At 43.8% G+C, this 19455-nt stretch overlaps 1 protein-coding gene across 1 annotated transcript; it reads left to right on the forward strand.

Moving 5' to 3' along the window:
- Window positions 1–3: 3 nt before the first annotated feature.
- TMEM199 (transmembrane protein 199) lies at window positions 4–18430 on the forward strand. Its single transcript, XM_068270090.1, has 6 exons — window positions 4–249; window positions 5966–6039; window positions 8249–8338; window positions 11640–11679; window positions 14371–14480; window positions 18242–18430. Exons 1-6 carry the CDS (start codon window positions 78–80, stop codon window positions 18335–18337), a joined length of 582 nt encoding a protein of 193 aa, XP_068126191.1. The 5' UTR covers window positions 4–77; the 3' UTR covers window positions 18338–18430.
- Window positions 18431–19455: the final 1025 nt, after the last annotated feature.

Here is a 19455-nt window from a genome sequence, read left to right on the forward strand (position 1 = left end):
ACTTACGTGCCCGTGCGGAAAGTGCTGCTGAATGACCTTCCTCCCCCCAGAACCCCCTGCGCTGCTGATAGGAAAACATGGCGAGCGAGTGCCGGGGGACGGAGCGGCTGTTATGCACTCTACGGGAGTTGCTGACCAGTCTGTCGCCGGAATCCAGGGGCCGGGCTGAGGAGATACTGAGCCAGGGAGCCGGGGCCCCAGTGCCCTTCTCTGTTCTGCGGGAGCTGAGGTCACTTCTACGGGAGAGAGGTCAGAAGCACAAGATTTGATGCGGGCAGTCGGGCACGGTTATGTAGCTTCTCATCCTGCTGTCTGTTTAACTGAAAGTGGCTACATAAAAAAGTAAAACCTCTTTAAAGCGACTTTTGTCTTCAGTTTCAGGACAGGAAGTACTGAAATGTTGATAGTACACCTGAAGTGAGAGGTATGTGGAGGCTGACATATTTGTTTACTTTTAAACAATACCAGTTGCCTAGCAGTCCTGCTGATCCTCTGTCTCTATTACTTTAAAGAAATTCTGTAATGAAAAAAATTCCCATGGGCGGTACTGAGGTGATAGTAGGGGGAAGCCTCTGGACCCTATTGAGGCTTCCCCTGTCCTCCTGTGTCCCACTGTGTCTCACTGCAGCCCCCAGAACGCACAGGCGACAAATCCAACAACCTGTGCAATATTTACCTTTTTTGGGGGTCCAGCTCTTCTGATGGAGATAGGCGAAAATAGCCGATCACCGTCGGGTCCGCTCTACTGCGCAGGCACAGGAGACTTGCGCCTGCGCAGTAGAGCGGCCCGACGGAGGCTATTTTTACCTATCTCCGTGGGAAGAGCGGATACTGCGCCTGTGCTGGAGCCAAAAGGTAAATATTTACATTGCCGCCGCTCCGGGAGGATTTTGTCTGCCGCAGTGGGACCGAGGAGGACAGGGGAAGTTTTTTCATTACAGATTTTCTTTAAAGAGAATCTGTACTCTAAAATTCTTACAATAAAAAGCATACCATTCTATTCATTATGTTCTCCAGGGCCCATCTGTGCTGTTTCTGCCACTCCCTGCTGCAATCCTGGCTTGTAATGGCCAGTTTTAGGCAGTGTTTACAAACAAAAGACATGGCTGCTATAACCAGTTTGTGATTGGCTGAGAGGAGCTCAGTCTGTGACTCACAGAGCCTGCAGGGGGCATGGAGAGGGTGTGTATGACTTCTATCCTATAACAAGCAGAGCAGCACATTCCTGCCTGAGTGCCTGAGCCCCACAAAGGAAAGCAGATTAGATTATATAACAGAGATAATACAGCCACTGTGCAAGTAGGAAAGGCTGCAATAAGAAAGACCACATTAGAACAGGTATAGGAACTTATAGGATAGAAGAAATAAGGCTGAAAATTCTGTTAGAGTCTCTTTAATGCTGGATACACACGGTGCGTTCCCGCACTCGATTTCCCGCTCGATTCCCGTTGATTTGTTTACTTCCAACATGTCCGGTTTGCATTTCGATGGATCGTTAGGTCAATTTGGCATACTTTGCATGCGAATCGACCTAACGATCCATCGAAATGCAAATCGGACATGTTGGAGATAAACGAATCGACGGGAAATCGAGTGCGGGAACGCACCGTGTGTATTCAGCATTAGGTGTAGACCCTGAACAAGTATTCAGCAGATTAGGTGTTTCTGAGATTATTGTCAGATCTGACAAGAATAGCTACATGTTTGTCTCTGGTACTATTCAGATACTACTACAGACAAAGATCAGCAGGGCTGCCAGGCAACTGGCATTGTTTGTAAGGAAATAGATATGACAGCCTCCGTATTCTTCTCACTTCGGTTGTCCTTTAAACAATACAATTTGCCTGACTGTCCTGCTGCTCATCTGTCTAATACTTTTAGCCATAGACCCTGAACAAGCATGCGGGTCACATTAAAGTACCCCTGAACTGTATTTTTACCTTTTACTAACTGCTGCCACTGCTCGTTGTTGTTGGTGTACACACTTCCCCGTTTCTCCCTGTCCTGGCTCTCCACAGCCGCTCTTCCAATGTGCTGGAGCGATTTGGGACTGCACCTCTGCAGTTCTGAAATGCACAAGGCTACAGGAAGCAGTTTTTTCGACTGGTGATGTAGTCCGAGAGGACGGGTGGTGGGGACCCTGGTGACAACGAGCAGTGACAACACAGTAAAATGTAATCTAGCCCACAATGGCCTTTATGTTAACGTTTTAAAGAGAACCTGTAACAAAAAAAGTTCCCCTGGGGAATACTCACTTCGGGAGGGGGAAGCCTCAGGGTCCCAGTGAGGTTTCCCCCTCCCCTGTAGCTGCAGGCAATCCAGTGCTGGCTTCCCCGAAGTTTCCGACAATCCTCCCTCGACAAGCCTGATAAGCGCTGATTTATTTACCTTTCCTGGCTCCAGCGGGGGTGCTGTTGTGGCTCTCCGCTGGAGATAGGCGAAAATAGCCGATCTCTGTCGGGTCCGCTCTACTGCGCAGGTGACTTGCGCCTGTGCAGTAGAGCGGGCCGACAGCGATCGGCTATTTACGCCTATCTCCGAGCGGAGAGCCGATACTGCTCCTGCGCTGGAGCCGGGAAGGTAAATATTTACATCCCGCTGTTCAGGGAGCTTTATTGCCGCTGCCGTGGGACCGAGGAGGACAGGGGAAGCCTCAACAGGATCCGGAGGCTTCCCCCACCCGAGGTGAGTACCCCCCATGGGAGTTTTTTTTTTTTTTTACTGGTTTTCTTTAATATAATTCAGGTGTACTTAAATCTGATTGAAGTCTGACTGAATTATTTACATGCTTGTTTTGACTGTGTGATCCAGACGCTACTGCAGTCAAAGACATCCACAGGATGCCAGGCAACTAGTATTGTTTTAAATGATATAAATATGGCAGTCTCCATATCTCTCTCAGTTCAGGTGTCCTTTAAATACAGTTGTCACAGCCATTTTGGCTAATCATCAGTTTTATATGGGATCACCATTCTCTTTTATATTTTAAGGAATTGTCCACATAATTGTCAAACACCATACGCTACAATGGAGGAGAACATTTGTATTTGTTTAAAATGCACAGTTTGCACATTTGCTGCACTTTGAAAAGTAGAGAAGTTTTCTAGGGTGACCTTGTATATAATATCATTATGGTAGCTCTGTATTAAAACCCTGTCTCTTTATATTTAAAGACATTCCACCCACGTGTGTTACAGCCACTTTCCGGCATCTCACGGATCTCTCTAACATTCCATACCATCATAATTTTCACAGTTTTTCCATACAAACCTTTGCATTGCTTTTGTCACATGTGACATCATGATTTTCCTATAGCATTATACAGGCTTTGTTCTTGCTTAAATAAAGAACTGAGAATCTGCTAACAGATTGCCATTTTTTTATCTTTAAAATTTTGGTCATATATAAATAAAGCATCAGTCTGATTTTCTGTACAATGGTAATACGTGTTTGGAGCCCCTTCAGTAATTAGCCTACAGTTCTTCACTGGCATGGAGCGTCTGATCAGAGTTTCCAAACAGCCATTCGCCAAAATAATTTGCCATTGAATTCCATTTTTGCTCTAAAAATGATGATTTAAAAAAAAATAAAACACACCCTGTTTTTCATTGCTCCACTGAAGTCAATTATTCTCTATTTTCATTGTAGTGAATACTTTTAGGCAATCTATAATCTGGTGAAAAGGCTAATCAATGCTTTATAAATATGACAATTTTTACTTATTGATAATAATTATTAGCAAGCTTTTCAGTCGCAGCAAATAGGTGGACCATTATTCAAGAAACAATCATTTTAAAGAGCAACTGAACTCTTGCACAGCACACAAGGAAAAGTCAGCGCTAGTCTACTTCAGGGGAACCGTCAAGAAACCTCATAGGGAAATTAAAGTGGACCCAAATTAAAAATACAAGATTTCAGAAATAAAATCTATTTTCTAAATTATAATGATAAATAGCAGCCTTTTTTCAGCTGCATGATGATAAATATAAAATATTTTACATTTATTGGAGAAACCCCTCCCTTCCTTTCATATTGCCGGGATTTTTCCGGCAAACTGGTGGAGTAGATGATGTCTGGCAAAGGAGGAATTGCTAATGGCTGCCACCTGTATAACCCTAGTTATGAAAAGAGAAGGGTGAAAAGCATGCACTGAAATGCTCGTAGGCTTGAAGGAGTGTTTATTTATCTTTGTATGTGTCAGAGTGGTGAAACTAAATATTTTGAATTAAAAAAATGTTTGGTTTGGGTCCACTTTAAGCTAATGGGATTGGTTGGATTGCACCCTCTAGAACTGTCGGGTTTCCAATAGGTTGGGGTAATCTACCCCCATGCTATTTGGCCAATCACAACGCTTTGTGCTGGAGGAGGTTGCTGTGATTGAAGAACTGTTCCCTATGAGGTTTCCCGCTGGGTTCCCTGAAGAAGACTAGTGCAAAAAAAAAGTCTTTATTCCACATTGCTGAAAAAACTTCACTGCTCTGGGCTCTATTCATAAAACCTTCCCGCAAGTTTTCCGCTCAAAACAGCGGATTTTCCCGTCCATTTAGCAAAGTGGGCATTCAAAAAAGCTGTTCCCGCATGAAAATCTACAATCCCCCAGCAGAGCGAGAAATTTCCGCCTTCTCCAGTGTTTTTCTAGATTTATCTAGAAAAAAGTAACAAAATGGCCATTCATAAAGATTAGAGGAAGCGGTATGTGGACGGGAAATACCGCTTCCTCTGATTTTGCGGATTACATACAAGTGAATGGGACAGACCTCCCAGAGAGAGCAGTGCACGGAGGGACTCTGCTGGCTGAAGTGTTTCCGCATGCCTTCCGACAGCTTACCGCCAGCTTTCAGCGGGAGATCTCCGCTCTTGCATCGCAGCTTTCAAGATTTCTTTGAATGACCACCCAGAAGTGTAAAATACCGCTGCGGTATTTTCCCTCCAGGAGTTTTCTCGCAACAACTTTTTTATGAATAGAGCCCTCTGTGTTTATCTATCCAGATCAAAGTGTCTAATTCTGAGTAGCAGCTGTGAATAGACTGCAGGAGCTCTGCCAAGACAGCTCTCCCCATACAAAAATCACTGAGGCTTAACCCTTTCAGTGCTTCCTGCAGAGTGAATCCAAGTGAAAGAGAATCTGTATGGTTAAAATCGCACAAAAGTAAACATACCAGTGCGTTAGGGGACATCTCCTATTACCCTCTGACACAATTTCGCCGCTCCTCGCCGCATTAAAAGTGGTTAAAAACAGTTTTAAAAAGTTTGTTTATAAACAAACAAAATGGCCACCAAAACAGGAAGTAGGTTGATGTACAGCATGTCCACACACAGAAAATACATCCATACACAAGCAGGCTGTATACAGCCTTCCTTTTGAATCTCAAGAGATCATTTGTGTGTTTCTTTCCCCCCTGAGGGGGGAGTTCATAGCAGAACCACAACACTGAAGAACTTGGCAGCCTTCCAGACACAGGCTGACAAGTCTGACAAGGGAAAGATACATTGATTTATTACAGAGACTCTGGTAGTACAAAGTGCTGCAGTAAGCCAGAACACATTAGAATAGCTTTTGGAACTTGTAGGATGATAAAAAAACAGGATGCAATTTTTGTTACGGAGTCTCTTTAAAACTTCAGGGTTTCTTTAGGATTTTCATAAATTGTAATGAAGATTTCCTTTTCCATAAAGGTTATCATTCTGTATCTAATCTTTTCAAGCAGAGAGAGGAAGTTCTGAGTTTAGTTCCACTTTAAGCTAATTGTCTCTTTTATAAATATGGCAATGGAGTGACTGATCACCTGCAAAGTTCCAAACTTATGCAGAAATAACAGCACTTTTATGAAATCAGCTGATTGCCACCTTTTATAAGGATACATACATAAGCCCAACTTCTGTAAAACCTGGTCACTTACAATTATGTGATTGTTAGGTTACATAATGATTTCTACTCAGCATGCATTTTATTTATGTCCCTTAGGCTCTTCTGTCTACTTGCATGAGCTCCTTGAAGATAGTGAGATCCATCTGCCAGTGGTGAAGTTGCCAGAGAGGGTAATATTACATGGCTTAACACTACTTTGTTATAACACAAATGTAGGGTATATTAATTGATTAACTCATCAGCATGATCCTCAACATCCTTTTCACGGGTTTTCCAATTAAAACATTCTTGTATAGACAGTTTTTAACTGGATTTGCTCATCTGATTCCTTTACTGCCACACAAGGTAGAGTGCTGCCCATAATTATTCATACCCCTGGCAAATTTTGACTTAAAGTTACTTTTATTCAACCAGCAAGTAATTTTTTTGATGGGAAATGACATCGGTGTCTCCCAGAAAGATAATAAGATATTGTACAAGAGGCAATATAGTGGGGGAAAAAACATTTCTCAGCTTTTATTTACATTTGAGCAAAAAGTGTCCAGTCCAAAATGATCCATACCTTTCTTAATGATCAATAGAAAGGCCTTTGTTGGCTATTACAGCAATCAAACGCTTCCTATAATTGCCGACCAGATTTTTGCATGTCTCCACAGGTATTTTTGACCATTCATCTTTAGCAATGAGCTCCAAATCTTTCAGGTTAGAGGGTATTCTTGCTATCACCCTGATCTTTAGCTCCCTTCACAGATTCTCAATTGGATTCAAGTCAGGACTATGGCTGGGCCACTCCAAAATGTTAATGTTGTTGTCTGCTGACCATTTCTTCACCATTTTTGCTGTGTGTTTTGGGTCATGGTCATGCTGAAATGTCCACTGATACCCAAGGCCAAGTTTCTCTGCAGACTGCTTGATGTTGTCGTTGAGAATTCTCATGTATTGCTCTTTTTTCATGTTGCCGTTTACTGTGATTAGGTTCCCTGATTCATTGGCTGAAAAACACACCCAAAGCATTGCCATCCCACCACCATGTTTGACAGTGAGGATGGTGTTCTTTGGGTTGAAGGCCTAATGAAGGAAACATGATTGTGACCAAGCAATTCAATTTTTGTTTCATCTGACCATAACACAGAATACCAGAAGTCTTCTTCTTTGTCCAGATGAGCATTTGCAAAGGCCAAGCAAGCTTTTGTGTGCCTTATCTGGAGAAGTGGCATCCTCCTTGGTCTGCATCTGTAGAACCCAGCAGCGTGCGGTGTCCATTGGATCATCTGCCTTGAGACATTGCCACCAGCAGAGCCCAGATTCACCAGGGTGGCCTTGGGGGTGATCCTTGGATTCTTTTTCACCTCTCTCACTATCCTCCTGGCCAGCACAGGTGTCACTTTTGGCTTCCGACCACGTCGTCTGAGATTTTAAGCAGTGCGGAACATCTTGCATTTTTTAATAATCCTTTGCACTGTAGTCACTGGAACTTGAAAACATTTAGAAATGGCCTTGTAGCCCTTTCCTGACTTAGGAGCAGCCACAATGCGCAGCCGCAGGTCCTCACTGAGCTTCTTTGTCTTAGCCAGGACTGTCCACAAACCAACTGCAGAGAGCTGCTGTTTTTCATCTGTTGAGTTGATTAAAACAGCTGTTTCCAATTAATCAGTATAACTAGGATGCTTTAGAACAGCTTGGACTATTTGGAATGGTATAGAACTTTGGATTTTCCCACAGACTGTGACAGTTTGTGAAGGGTATGAATAATTTTTGACTGGACACTTTGCTCAAATGTAAATAAAAACTTAGAAATTATTTTTTCCTACAATAATGCCTTTTATACATTGTCTTATTCTCTTTTGTGAGACACCTATGTCATTTCCTGTCAAAATATTACTTGCTGTTTAAATAAAAGTAACTAAGTCAAGTTTTTCCAGGGCTATGAATAATTATGGGCAGCACTGTACATAGTGCATTTTTGCCAGTGTTTTGATGGCAAAACACATTTTTAAATCCAGAATTTTGGTCATGTGACCAACTTTTCAAAAAAAGAATTGTGCAAGTGCTTGCATAACACAAACGCAGTGGCCATTGCAGGGGGATTTTGTGCACACAATCAGATCAATAAGGGTGAATCAAGGATACCAACTTTCCCTACTAGAAAACACACAGGAAAGAGCAGTATGTATTATAGGCATTTTTTCTGCACTTTTTGGCCTGGTGCACACCAAAAAACGCTAGCAGATCCGCAAAATGCTAGCAGATTTCAAATCACTAGCGCTTAGAAAAGGATGCTAGTGGGTTTGAGCCCTTGAAAAGGAGAGGTCTCTCTAAAAAAAATATATCATTGCTTACACAAAGCAAATATTGTTTGTCATTTTTTTCTTTGTTTAGAACCCAGAACTTGTGGCTCGTCTAGAGAAGATTAAAGTGAAGCTGGCAAATGAGGAGTACAGAAGAATTACAAAGAATGTCACTAACCAGGTGCCGACCTTATACGTTATTTCCTGAAGTTTTTAGTTCTGTTTCAAGAGAACTCGAGCCGGTTGATTAATGAAAAAATAAGTACATCCTACCTGATTGGGGGGGGGGAGGGGTACCAGGATCAGGTAGCGTTCCAAGGATCAGTTATAGTTGCTTACTGTTGGTCCTGCATTATTTTTTTTAATAGTTTTATTGGAGGTGGAGGGGTAAAGATGGCCGTGACCATGGTCATGACGCTACAGTGTATCAGCTCTCTGCTTCTCATTAGGGAGCAGAGAGGCGGAGCAGGGACTTTCCCAACACCAGAGGGGCGTTATGCAGAAGTGTCTCACCCGTTCCCCTATTAGGCTGCTGACAGGTTTAATGTTGGTATGTCAATAGATTCGGGGGGGGGGGGGGGGGAGGGTTGGCAGTACAGAGAAGGGGCAGAGAGCTGCACCATGAGTGCACAGAGGCATTTCATGGAACAGGGAATATGCTTCTGTGTCCCATCTGTCTCCTTAAAATCTGCCATGGGTACACTTTAAATTGACACCATAATGTTCTAACTTCTCTACACTGTTAGATCAGGACTGCTCATGTCTGCACACATGCTTTGAAAAACCGAGCATCAGAAGGATTAGTTTGAAGTATAGATTAAAGTAGAACCTAGTGCTGAAGATAATGTACTGCCATGATTTGCCATGATTTGCACTATGTACCGTAATATCAAAGCGCTATAGCTGATACAAATTTGAAAAACCATAAAATGTCCCAGCGGAGTGCGCTACCCCAAGGTCCGGCAAGACCTAAATACTTATACACAATCGCTTAAGCGCACATCCTATTTCATATAAAAGTCCACATGAACATCATTCAGGAGTTCTCAATGCTGTTTTAATATGCAATTTCTTGATCTCTTATGCCACCATCACCATGGACACCCAACAGTAAACAGACTCACCAGATGTATTGGCCAGTCTAGCAGTGATGGTGATGGTGGCATAAGAGATCAAGAAATTGCAAATGATTTGCACTAAATCTGCAATTTCAGAAGCTGAGGTACACTAATATTTTTATTTATTTATTTTTTGCGAACATAGCATCATGGCCAGTAAATGGAGAGGTTGCTTCAGAATCTGCCACAGATGTCATTAAGCCCCCTCCCCCCACCACGTGACGCCTAGCGACGGCTGATAGCATTGTTCTCCCCACTTATAACACCCGTTATGGGACATCACTCCCGCTACGCAGAGAATCAGGAGTGTGTACGGCAGCCCCAACCCCTCTCACCCAGCAATTCCATCATGGTGGATAACTTGGGCCAAGCGACTGCTGAAATCATTGTGTTCTCCACTCATCCCACCCACCATGGGACCTCACTCATGGTCCGACGAGAATCCAGCATGTGTATGGCAGCCCCCGGCCCATTTCGTCTAGCAATTCCATCATGGCGTACCACTTCGGTCGAGTGACTTCCGCTCTGCCAGGAATCCGGAGTGTGTACAGCAACCCAACCACTCTCTGCCAGCAATTCCATCATGGCGGCTCACTTAGGACTGGTTCACACTTGTGCGGCTGCAGAACGGAAACAGTAACTGCACCATCCATTCTGCATCCGCATGTAACAATCACATTCCGACCATTCCGCGTTTGCAGAGGCGCCTGGTGCACCAGGCCGACCCGGCGGTCGCCTGGAGTGATGCTGCGGGGGGAGACGCTGCCGCAGAGGATCTGTGTGATCCCCAGATGGTGGACTGGCTTGCCAGTCCACTCCCTGCAGCCCGCAGCTGACCTCAATCTGCGGGAGTCTGTGGTTTTTAGCAGGCAGAGCAGGGCTGGGGGAAGATGGCATCCGAAACCCTGTACTGGAGACCATTTGTGTCTCTGCATATGTCAGCGCGGGTGTTTCAGGAAGATCATCATGGGAGCTGCGCGCCAGGAGAGGAGTCTTTCTGGTGAAAGGTTGCCCACATTATGATGGTTTTCTGATGAAACATTGCTACATTATAATTATTTTCTGGTGAAACATTGCTGCATTACAATTATTTTCCATACGTCCATCCCTAAGTATCCCCACATTGCCGCTCACCTGTCCCGCTGCTCGGTCCCTTCAACAGCCCAAGGCCAGCAGAAGCATGACTCTCCATAGGCTGCAGCAGGTCAGTTCTCCCTAGCAACATACAGAATTTTCATTGGCCCAACATGAACCAATGAGAATTCTCCCTGTTGCTGAGGATTCCTATTGGTCTTTTGCTGCCCAATGGAGATTCACGACGAGACATGTGAGTATGACAGCACGGCGGCGACTAACCTAGTGAGAACAGACAGAGTCTGTTCTCATAGGCTTTTATTGGACACATTTTCCCGTCCAGTCCAGGAAAATGTGCCAAGTTGGGACTCTGCATTCTATCTCGCGCTCCGCGGCAGACGGATCCCTGTATGATCCGTGCTTTTTCCAAGTGGAAGCGGATCCTATTTTTAACAGAGGATCCGCTTCCTGTGTTTTTAAGCGAAGCTTTAAAAACGTATCACACGGATACGTTTTTAAACAAGTGTGAAAGAGACGCCCAAGTGCATTGTTGTCCCCACTCCTCCCACCTGCCGTGGGACTTCACTTCCGCTCCGCCGAGAATCCAGCGTGTGTACAGTGCCCTCAACCCCCAGCAATTCCATCATAGCGGATCACTTAGGCCAAGTGACACCCAAGAGCATTGTTCTCCCCACTTAGTCACTCCCACTAATAACTTCTGGGGAATTTGTTGTGTGGTTATAGTTTTTATTTTGACTTGACATCACTTTTAAAGGAAAACCAGTTTAAAGAGAACCTGAACTGAAAATAAAAAGTCAAAATAACCATACACAGGTCATACTTGCCTCCTATGTAGTCTTCTCCTCAATCTCTTTCTCCTCTCCTGCATCTTGTTTGTCCACTGTGACCAATGTAATTCTCTGTCCTCCATTGTAAAAATGGCCATTACCCCATAACAGCTTCCTGGTCAGTACACTGTTAAACTGTAATATCACCCGCTTGAGCTATAGGGAAACATGGACATTACCTTGCACATTCAGTTGTAACTGACAGCTACCAATATATAACTGACAGAAACTGGTATGTTTCAGTTCTGACAAAATATTGTCAGAATTGGAAGGGATCACTGTAAGAAAAAAAAGGTTAGCTTCTGAGAGGAACTGACGGTGAGGTTAGTATGTAATATTCATTTTCAGCTACGTTGTGTGTTTATTTTAAATAATTTTACTCGCTTCAGGTTCCCTTTAATGAATGTCAGCCTTCTCTCTCTTTTTTTTTTCTTGCATACAGACTAATAAATATGGGGCTCTATCTGAACTGGGCAGACAAGGTGAGTTGTCTATATTAAAATGGGTATAGTGGTCACTGTTCTTGTGTAGGCCCTTGTTATGCTATTGCTACTTCTTGTAGTGAGATTTTATGTGCCAAGCCTTACAATGTTCAGTCCACAATTTAAATGAGCCCTGGGAATGTCCTTTTTCTTTTCTCTGCGTGGATTAAATATTCATACACTCTATGAGGTTTTTTTAGTGTTTCTTAGCCCAAAGTGTCATAGAAACCCATAGATGAGGCAACAGGTATTCAGTTGTTGGCTTCTGCGCAAGCGCAGCTCAGCCACACGCAACTCCATCATGCTCCCGTCCCCTGGAGTGTTCTGTGCAGGCGCAAAAATGCTCCAGGCCATGGGTGTGCTCACAGGGCTGCACATGCGCAGAAGCCCGCGACTGCCCAGCAAAATGGGGGGACGGGCCGAAGAGGACGGCGAGGGAGGCCCCCGGTGCTCATGGGGCTTGGGGAAGCCCCAAGTAAATATAAATAGGTGCTAGTGAACCATCTCAGGTTCACTTTAATTCAATGAATATAAAATGTACATTTGACCCAAAATAAAAAGCACTGTAAATTACTTTTTTCCTATGTTGTGACAGCAACACAGGAAAAAAGCAATTTATAGTGTATTTTATAATGCACATTTCCTAGTTGTCCTGATGATCCCCTGCCTCTAATAATTTTAGCCATTGACCCGGAGCAAGCATATGCAGATCAGATGTTTGACTGAATTTGATGCGTGCTTGTTTCAGGTGTGTGATTTAGACACTACTGATGCCAGAAAGATCAGCAGGATGTGAGACAACTGGTATTGTTTAAAAGAAAATAAATATGGCAGCCTCCATATACCTCTCACTTCAGGTGTTTCTTAAGGTGCCCATCAATGATACAATAATACAAAATTATGTTGCAGAAGGGTAAACTGAGTGAAAATACTTTGAATGGATACTTAAGTTAGTCTCTTAAAGAGACACTGAAGCGGAAAAAAATTATGATATTATGATTTGTATGTGTCGTACAGCTAAGAAATAAAACATTATGATCAGATACATCAGTCTAATTGTTTCCAGTACAGGAAGAGTTAAGAAACTCCAGTTGTTATCTCTATACAAAAAAGCCATTAATCTCTACGACTTTCAAAGTCGTGGAGAGGGCTGTTTTCTGACTTTTATTATCTCAAGTTAGTTAACTATTTACTTTTTCTCTGCCAGAGGAGAGGTCATTAGTTCACAGACTGCTCTGAAAGAATCATTTTGAATGCTGAGTGTTGTGTAATCTGCACATATTAGAGAATGATGCAATGTTAGAAAAAACACTATATCTGAAAATAAAAATATGAGAATATTTTCTTTGCTGCTAATCTTCTAGTAATTATTCATAGTACACAATCAATTCATTATATCATATATTTTTTTCGCTTCAGTGTCTCTTTAAGTTACATAGAAGTGGTTAGATTGCATAATTGTTTCTTATATTACATAGAAGTGGTTAGATTGTATCATTAATGGACACCTTTAGTCACTGAGGGTTTAGACCTCGTTCACATAATTTAGCGCAGATGCCTGTGCGATTGGAAAGCAACGCGTCCGATCGCACGCCATCTGTGCTACTATGCGCTGCGCTGCAAATCCCATTCATTACAATGAATGGGATCTGCGCTGCGATTCCCAAAAATGCATGCAGCACGCGATAGCGCAATCGCGCTGCTGCCCATCTGCCTGGACCGCTCCCACGCTGCCGTCCTTCACTGCCCGCAGCTTCGGGAACCGGGTCCCTGCACCTTCGTCATTGCGGCCAGTCTACGCAGAAGAAGTGCGCCCTCTACGTATCTCTCTAGCAGCACATATCTCTCCAGCGGCTGCTGGAGAGATACGCAAACATCGCACTTCTCTTACGTCAGACTGGCTCCGACTGACGGAAGTACCAGAGCTGCAGATATCGGAGGACGGTGACGTGGGAGCGATCCAGGCGGATGGGGCTGGAGGAAGCCCCAGGTATGTATAAAATCGTTTTATTTTTGAGCTCTGGTACACTTTAAGGCTGCTTTCACATTAAGACGTTACAGGCGCACGTTAGTGCAGCCTGTAACGCAGCCCCACCGCACAGTAATAAAAAAAATCGATGGGCTGTTCACAGTGCCCACGTTGCGTTACAGTGTAACGCAGCACATCCGTTGAGAGTGCTGCATGCTGTGTGTTATGCGTGGCTAAGCCGCGTTAGACTGTGCGCACATGCTCAGTAGTGTTGGGGAGGAGTGGAGAGCGGCCAGGCACATGGCTAATTAATATTCACTGCACGGTGTGACGTGCAGTGTTTACTTCCTGGAGCGGCCGCTCTGTGCGTCCAAGAGTACACATCACGGCATCACGGACGGCAGAGTGAGGTGCACAACGCGGCTCACTCTGACGTCCACATCAGAGAGCACCATACGTTGCGTTAGGGGCACGTTATGCGACCATAACGTCCCCTAAAACGCAACGTCTTGGTGTGTAAGTAGCCTAAGGGTGAGTGTGTATCAAGGGAAGGGAATATAGATCTGTGATGGGTGGGATCCCTAAAACATTGCCGTCACCTATTACTATTTAACGGTTCATGGTATATCTACCCCTATTTTTTTTTACATCATATGTTGTTGTTAGTGTTATATATTTTTAGTTAAATTCATACATTTTGTTTTGTTTTTGTTTGCCTACAGAACGACCCGTGAAAGTTGTCATTACGGTTTTCAACTTCTTCATCACAGTGGCAGCAGCATTTGCTTGTACTTATATTGGTAGCCAATATATCTTCACAGAGTCAGCTGCGGTGAGTGGGCTTTGTCTTAATATCTACGCATCTTTGAAGGCAAATGAACCTTATAAACTTATTTAAATGCACCCAAACTTATCTAAAAAGTATTGATATAAACATGTCAGCATATTTGTTAGCAGTTTCAAGCAGCCTTATCCAGTTCCTTCGCTTATACAGTATATACACCACTGAAACTTTCAGTTTGATTCAATATCCAGTTATTAACCCTGCTCATTAAAGAAAATCTGAACTGAAAATTAAAAGTCAAAATAAACATACACAAGTCATACTTACCTCCGGTGTAGTCTACTCAATCTCTTTCTCCTTTCCCGTGTCCTGTTTGCCCACTGTGATCAAGGAAATTCTCCATCCTCCATTTTGAAAATGGCCATTACCCCATAACAGCTTTCTGGTTAGCACGCTGGTAAACTGTTACATTGCCCACTTGAGCCATAGGGAAAAATATACATTACTTGGCACATCAGTCATCCTCTCAGCTATAACTTACAGCAACTGATAAATAACTGACAGCAACTGATATACTTCAGTTCTGACAAAATGTTGTCAGAACTGGAAGGGAACATTGTCAGAAGAAAATGGTGAGCTTCTGAGAGGAACTGATGACAAGGTAACTATGTAATGTTCATTTGAAGTTTCCTCATGTGTTTATTTTAAATATTTTTACTCAGTACAGGTTCCCTTTAAAAACACACACATAGCAAGCTAGAACTGTAGTGGGAATAAAACATTTGGATTGCAAAATTATATTATAAGATCGCCAGGGTGGCTGCGGAAGGGTTTTTTTAAAATAAAAAAAAAACTATTTCATGCAGCCAACTGAAAGTTGGCTGCATGAAAGCCCACCAGAGGGCGCTCCGGATGCGTTCTTCTGATCGCCTCCGGCGGCCAAAAGTAACACGGAAGGCCGCAATGAGCGGCCTTCCGTGTTTTGTTTACTTCGTCGCCATGGCGACGAGCGGAGTGACGTCATGGACGTCAGCCGACGTCCTGACGTCAGCCGCCTCCGATCCAGCCCTTAGCGCTGGCCGGAACTATTTGTTCCGGCTGCGCAGGGCTCAGGCGGCTGGGGGGACCCTCTTTCGCCGCTGCTCGCGGCGGATCGCCGCAGAGCGGCGGCGATCAGGCAGCACACGCGGCTGGCAAAGTGCCGGCTGCGTGTGCTGCACTTTATTTCATTCAAATCGGCCCAGCAGGGCCTGAGCGGCACCCTCTGGCGGTAATGGACGAGCTGAGCTCGTCCATACCGCTAAGGTGGTTAAAGGGAACATATGTAAGCACATACGTAAGTCTTATTTCTACAGTTAGCGACAAAGTGCACTACTCTATCCATTAAATAATGTGGCTGTACTGGCGTAGAGGCAAGAGACCTTGCGGCCTGTAGCCAGATCACTATGGCTGCAAAACATATAAACGAGCAAGCATGGCCATGCACATCCTGCTAGGACTTGGGATTTTTTAAGTAAAAGCATGTGCTGAGGGGAGTGGGCAACTTGCATACACATAGGCATTAACTCTATGCACTCAAAATACTCTCACAGAACGATGGAACACTTATAGCAATAAACCAGCTAAATTGGTGTAGTACAAAATGTTGCAGTCCATTTTGGAAGCGAAGATCCTCCATTTTTGTAACCTAGTTGTTTTTATTGCTACTGGAGTTCCACCTTTAAGTGAGTGCATTTTGAGTTAAATTTTAAATTGAAGCTGACTATTGATCTTTTTCAGGTCGGAGGGGGGGGGGGGGGGGGGGGGGATTTCAAACAGGTTTAATAACAGGTTTGATTGAGAGAACATACAGAAAACATTTAAATATAGACACATATAAAAGCCATGGTGATGATTGTTGCCCTCTAGAGCAGTGCTGTCCAACTTCACGGGTATGGAGGGACATTTTTTTTCAGACTACATGGTGGAGGGCCAACTTCAGTAAATAGGGTTCACGCTAGTCCACCCCCTCCCTGGGAAAAATACACAGAATCTGGCATCTGTTTTCCCAAACAATTCACATAAACTAGCAGCATTCTCTCCCATAAATACACATAATCTGGCAGTGGTTTCTCCCAGAAATACACATAATCTCACAGTTTCCCCCAAAATAAACATAAACTGGTATTTCCCTCAAAATACACGTAATTTGGCACAATTTTGCCCCATAATACAATTAAATCATTAACCTCTTCAAAAAAACATACTAGTCAGGGTTTCCGTTAATAAAATGAGCGTTATCCCCCTCTGATGTCTTGGTAATGCACTCACCTGTGTGGTGTCTCCTCCTGCGCCGATCTCCAGTCAGTGCCCCTCTAGCACTGATCTTCAGTGTCCGTCGGAGTGCAGCAGCTCAGGCAAATCTCACACTGAACCAACAAGTAATGATTTCCGGGTGATGCAGTTAGTGTGTTTCGCTCCGCATCATCTTGGCACCCATTGCAGTTGGCCCAGTGTGGGCTAAAATTGCTCTGCTGCCAATCTGCCTTCTGTGACTTTGAAGGGAAAACACAAGCATGGCACAGTGCCAGCAGCTGGCGGGTCGCAGCAGGAGGCCTAACAGGCCGGATGCGGGTCGCCAGTTGGACAGCAAAGCTCTAGAGTATGTAATGACTAGTGTAAGCAGGATGCTCTACCATTTCATCATATTTTATTCACTTAAAAAAGTAAGCATTTATTTCTAGTATCGCTTTCCATGTTGGCATATCTTGCTTTGTGATCATTTAGATGTTTCTGTATAATACATAGAACTGTGATTACCTGAATCACTAATTAAAGGGAGAGAGAAGGCCTAAGGAGAGGGAAGGCTCTGGGTGCTATAGAGCCTTCCCGTTCCTCTCCTCATCCCGTCGTTCCTGTGCTGGCTCCCCCATTGTCTCCGATTGGTCAGAGGCTGCTCTCTTCTGCTGCAGGTGGACTTTGGGAATCTTTGGGAGCACTCGGGCTCCCAAAGACAGCCCACTCTATACTGCACACGCGTGAGCGTCCTCTCTCGTCTGTGTGCAGTACAGAGCCGCCCATCTTCGGGAGCACTCAGGCTCCCGGAGACTTCTGAAGCCTCCCACGGCGAGAGATTTAAATGGAGGAGCATGCAGAGAAATGAGGGGATGAGGAAAGGGAAGTTCTGTAGGACCCAGAGCCTTTCCTCTCCTTAGGTAAGTATGAGTTGTTTTTTTTATTAAGGATTCAGATTCTCTTTAAAGAGAACCCGAGGTGTGTTTAAAGAATGTTATGTGCATACAGAGGCTGGATCTGCCTATACAGCCCAGCCTCTGTTGCTATCCCAAACCCCCCTAAGGTCCCCCTGCACTCTGCAATCCTTCATAAATCACAGCCATGCTGTGAGGCTGTGTTTACATCTGTAGTGTCAGTCTCAGCTGCTCCCCCGCCTCCTGCATAGCTCCGGTCCCTGCCCCCGTCCCTTCCCTCCAATCAGCAGGGAGGGAAGGGATGCAGGCGGGGACTGGAGTTCTGCAGGAGGCGGGGAGAGCAGCAGACTGACACTATAGAGATAAACACAGCCAGCTCTGACAAGCTGTTTGTCAGCAGCATGGCTGTGATTTATGAGGGATTGCAGAGTGCAGGGGGACCTTAGGGGGGTTTGGGATAGCAACAGAGGCTGGGCTGTATAGGCAGATCCAGCCTCTGCATGCAGATAATATTCTTCAAACCCACCTCGGGTTCGCTTTAAAACCTTTTTAGTTTGTAATTTTTATGATGTGTCTGTCATTGAAAGGATAATACTGACTGATGTTCCCTAATCTTTGCAGCGGGTACTATCCTCTGTGATCGTGGCCTCATTAGTGGGACTGGCGGAGCTGTATGTTTTGGTTCGGACTGTGGAGGGGCAGCTTGGAGAGATGTAGCATACGGTTTTAGGACTTGTGAAGAGATCATCTTACTATTAATATTCTGAAGCTGGATTCCTTTTGCTGGATTAAAAACTATTACTGCAGTAACACATGTTGCACTACAGCAGAGATGTTCTGTTCGGTTGAATATTTATTAGCAACCTGCTGCCATTCCTTCTCCTGCAAAGACTGCCACAGTCTGTGTTCAAAATAAAATAAATGCATGCGCCTAAATAAATAAATTTAATCATATCAAATAAAAAGGAGGCCTCCACTCACCCAGAGAAGAAGCGAATTAACACAAGAAGCCTGCACTAATATCAATAAATTAATCATGTAATAATTGCTATGTGCATTATGGTAAAACCACATATACTGGTGTGTATTGGGATATAATACAGCATAGCCAGATTCATGTGGGAGACAAATGTTAAGCATATAACACTTTCTTAACCACTCTGGCACCTTAAATTAAATACTACTTTGAGACAGGAGTACTTCTATGTACAGTTTATTGAACTTCCTACTATGTTTTAGCACTTGACACTTTTTGGAATATGCATCACTATTTTTTGTTCTTTTTTATATGGACTATCTACACCTACTGTGGTTATAACTCATTTTTGTATATGTCTCAGTTACTTCACTTTATTTTTCGGTACTTTCCTTTAGAGTTGTTATATGAATTGGGTGATGCTGTATTAAATATTTAAAAAATACATGCGATTTACCTTACATTTAACACATTTAGTGATTATACTCATATTGTTTTACTGATATTAGAGCAGTCGTTTTCTTGTGGTTATTATTAGGATTGTTAGTATTAGGACGTTTTTATCTGTGTTGTACACAATGTGACCACACAGCTTCAAGTATCATTTCAGCCCTAATGATGATGATTACTCGTGTATGGTTATACATATATAGAGCTGGTGTGTTTGAAATATACAAATTCGGAACCATGTTCTGAATTTTTCTGCTCAGAACATGAATCCTCATACTTGCGCACTGCAGCAGTGGGTGTAATCCCTTGTAGCTGCCTTTTTCCCTGCTGAGCTCCACGTCACGTTCCAGCTCTTATATACTTCCTTGTGAACGAGGAAGTATATGAGAGCTGGAATGTGAAATTGAGG

The sequence above is a fragment of the Hyperolius riggenbachi genome, chromosome 2 (genome assembly GCF_040937935.1).
Source record: "Hyperolius riggenbachi isolate aHypRig1 chromosome 2, aHypRig1.pri, whole genome shotgun sequence".
Lineage (NCBI taxonomy): Eukaryota > Metazoa > Chordata > Amphibia > Anura > Hyperoliidae > Hyperolius > Hyperolius riggenbachi.

Coding starts and splice junctions, on each gene's coding strand:
- TMEM199 (XM_068270090.1), top strand. CDS start 78: ATGGCGAGCGAGTGCCGGGGGACGGAGCGGCTGTTATGCACTCTACGG. Junction 8,339..11,639: donor CAAAGAATGTCACTAACCAG/GTGCCGACCTTA, acceptor TCTTGCATACAG/ACTAATAAATATGGGGCTCT. Junction 14,481..18,241: donor TCTTCACAGAGTCAGCTGCG/GTGAGTGGGCTT, acceptor TAATCTTTGCAG/CGGGTACTATCCTCTGTGAT.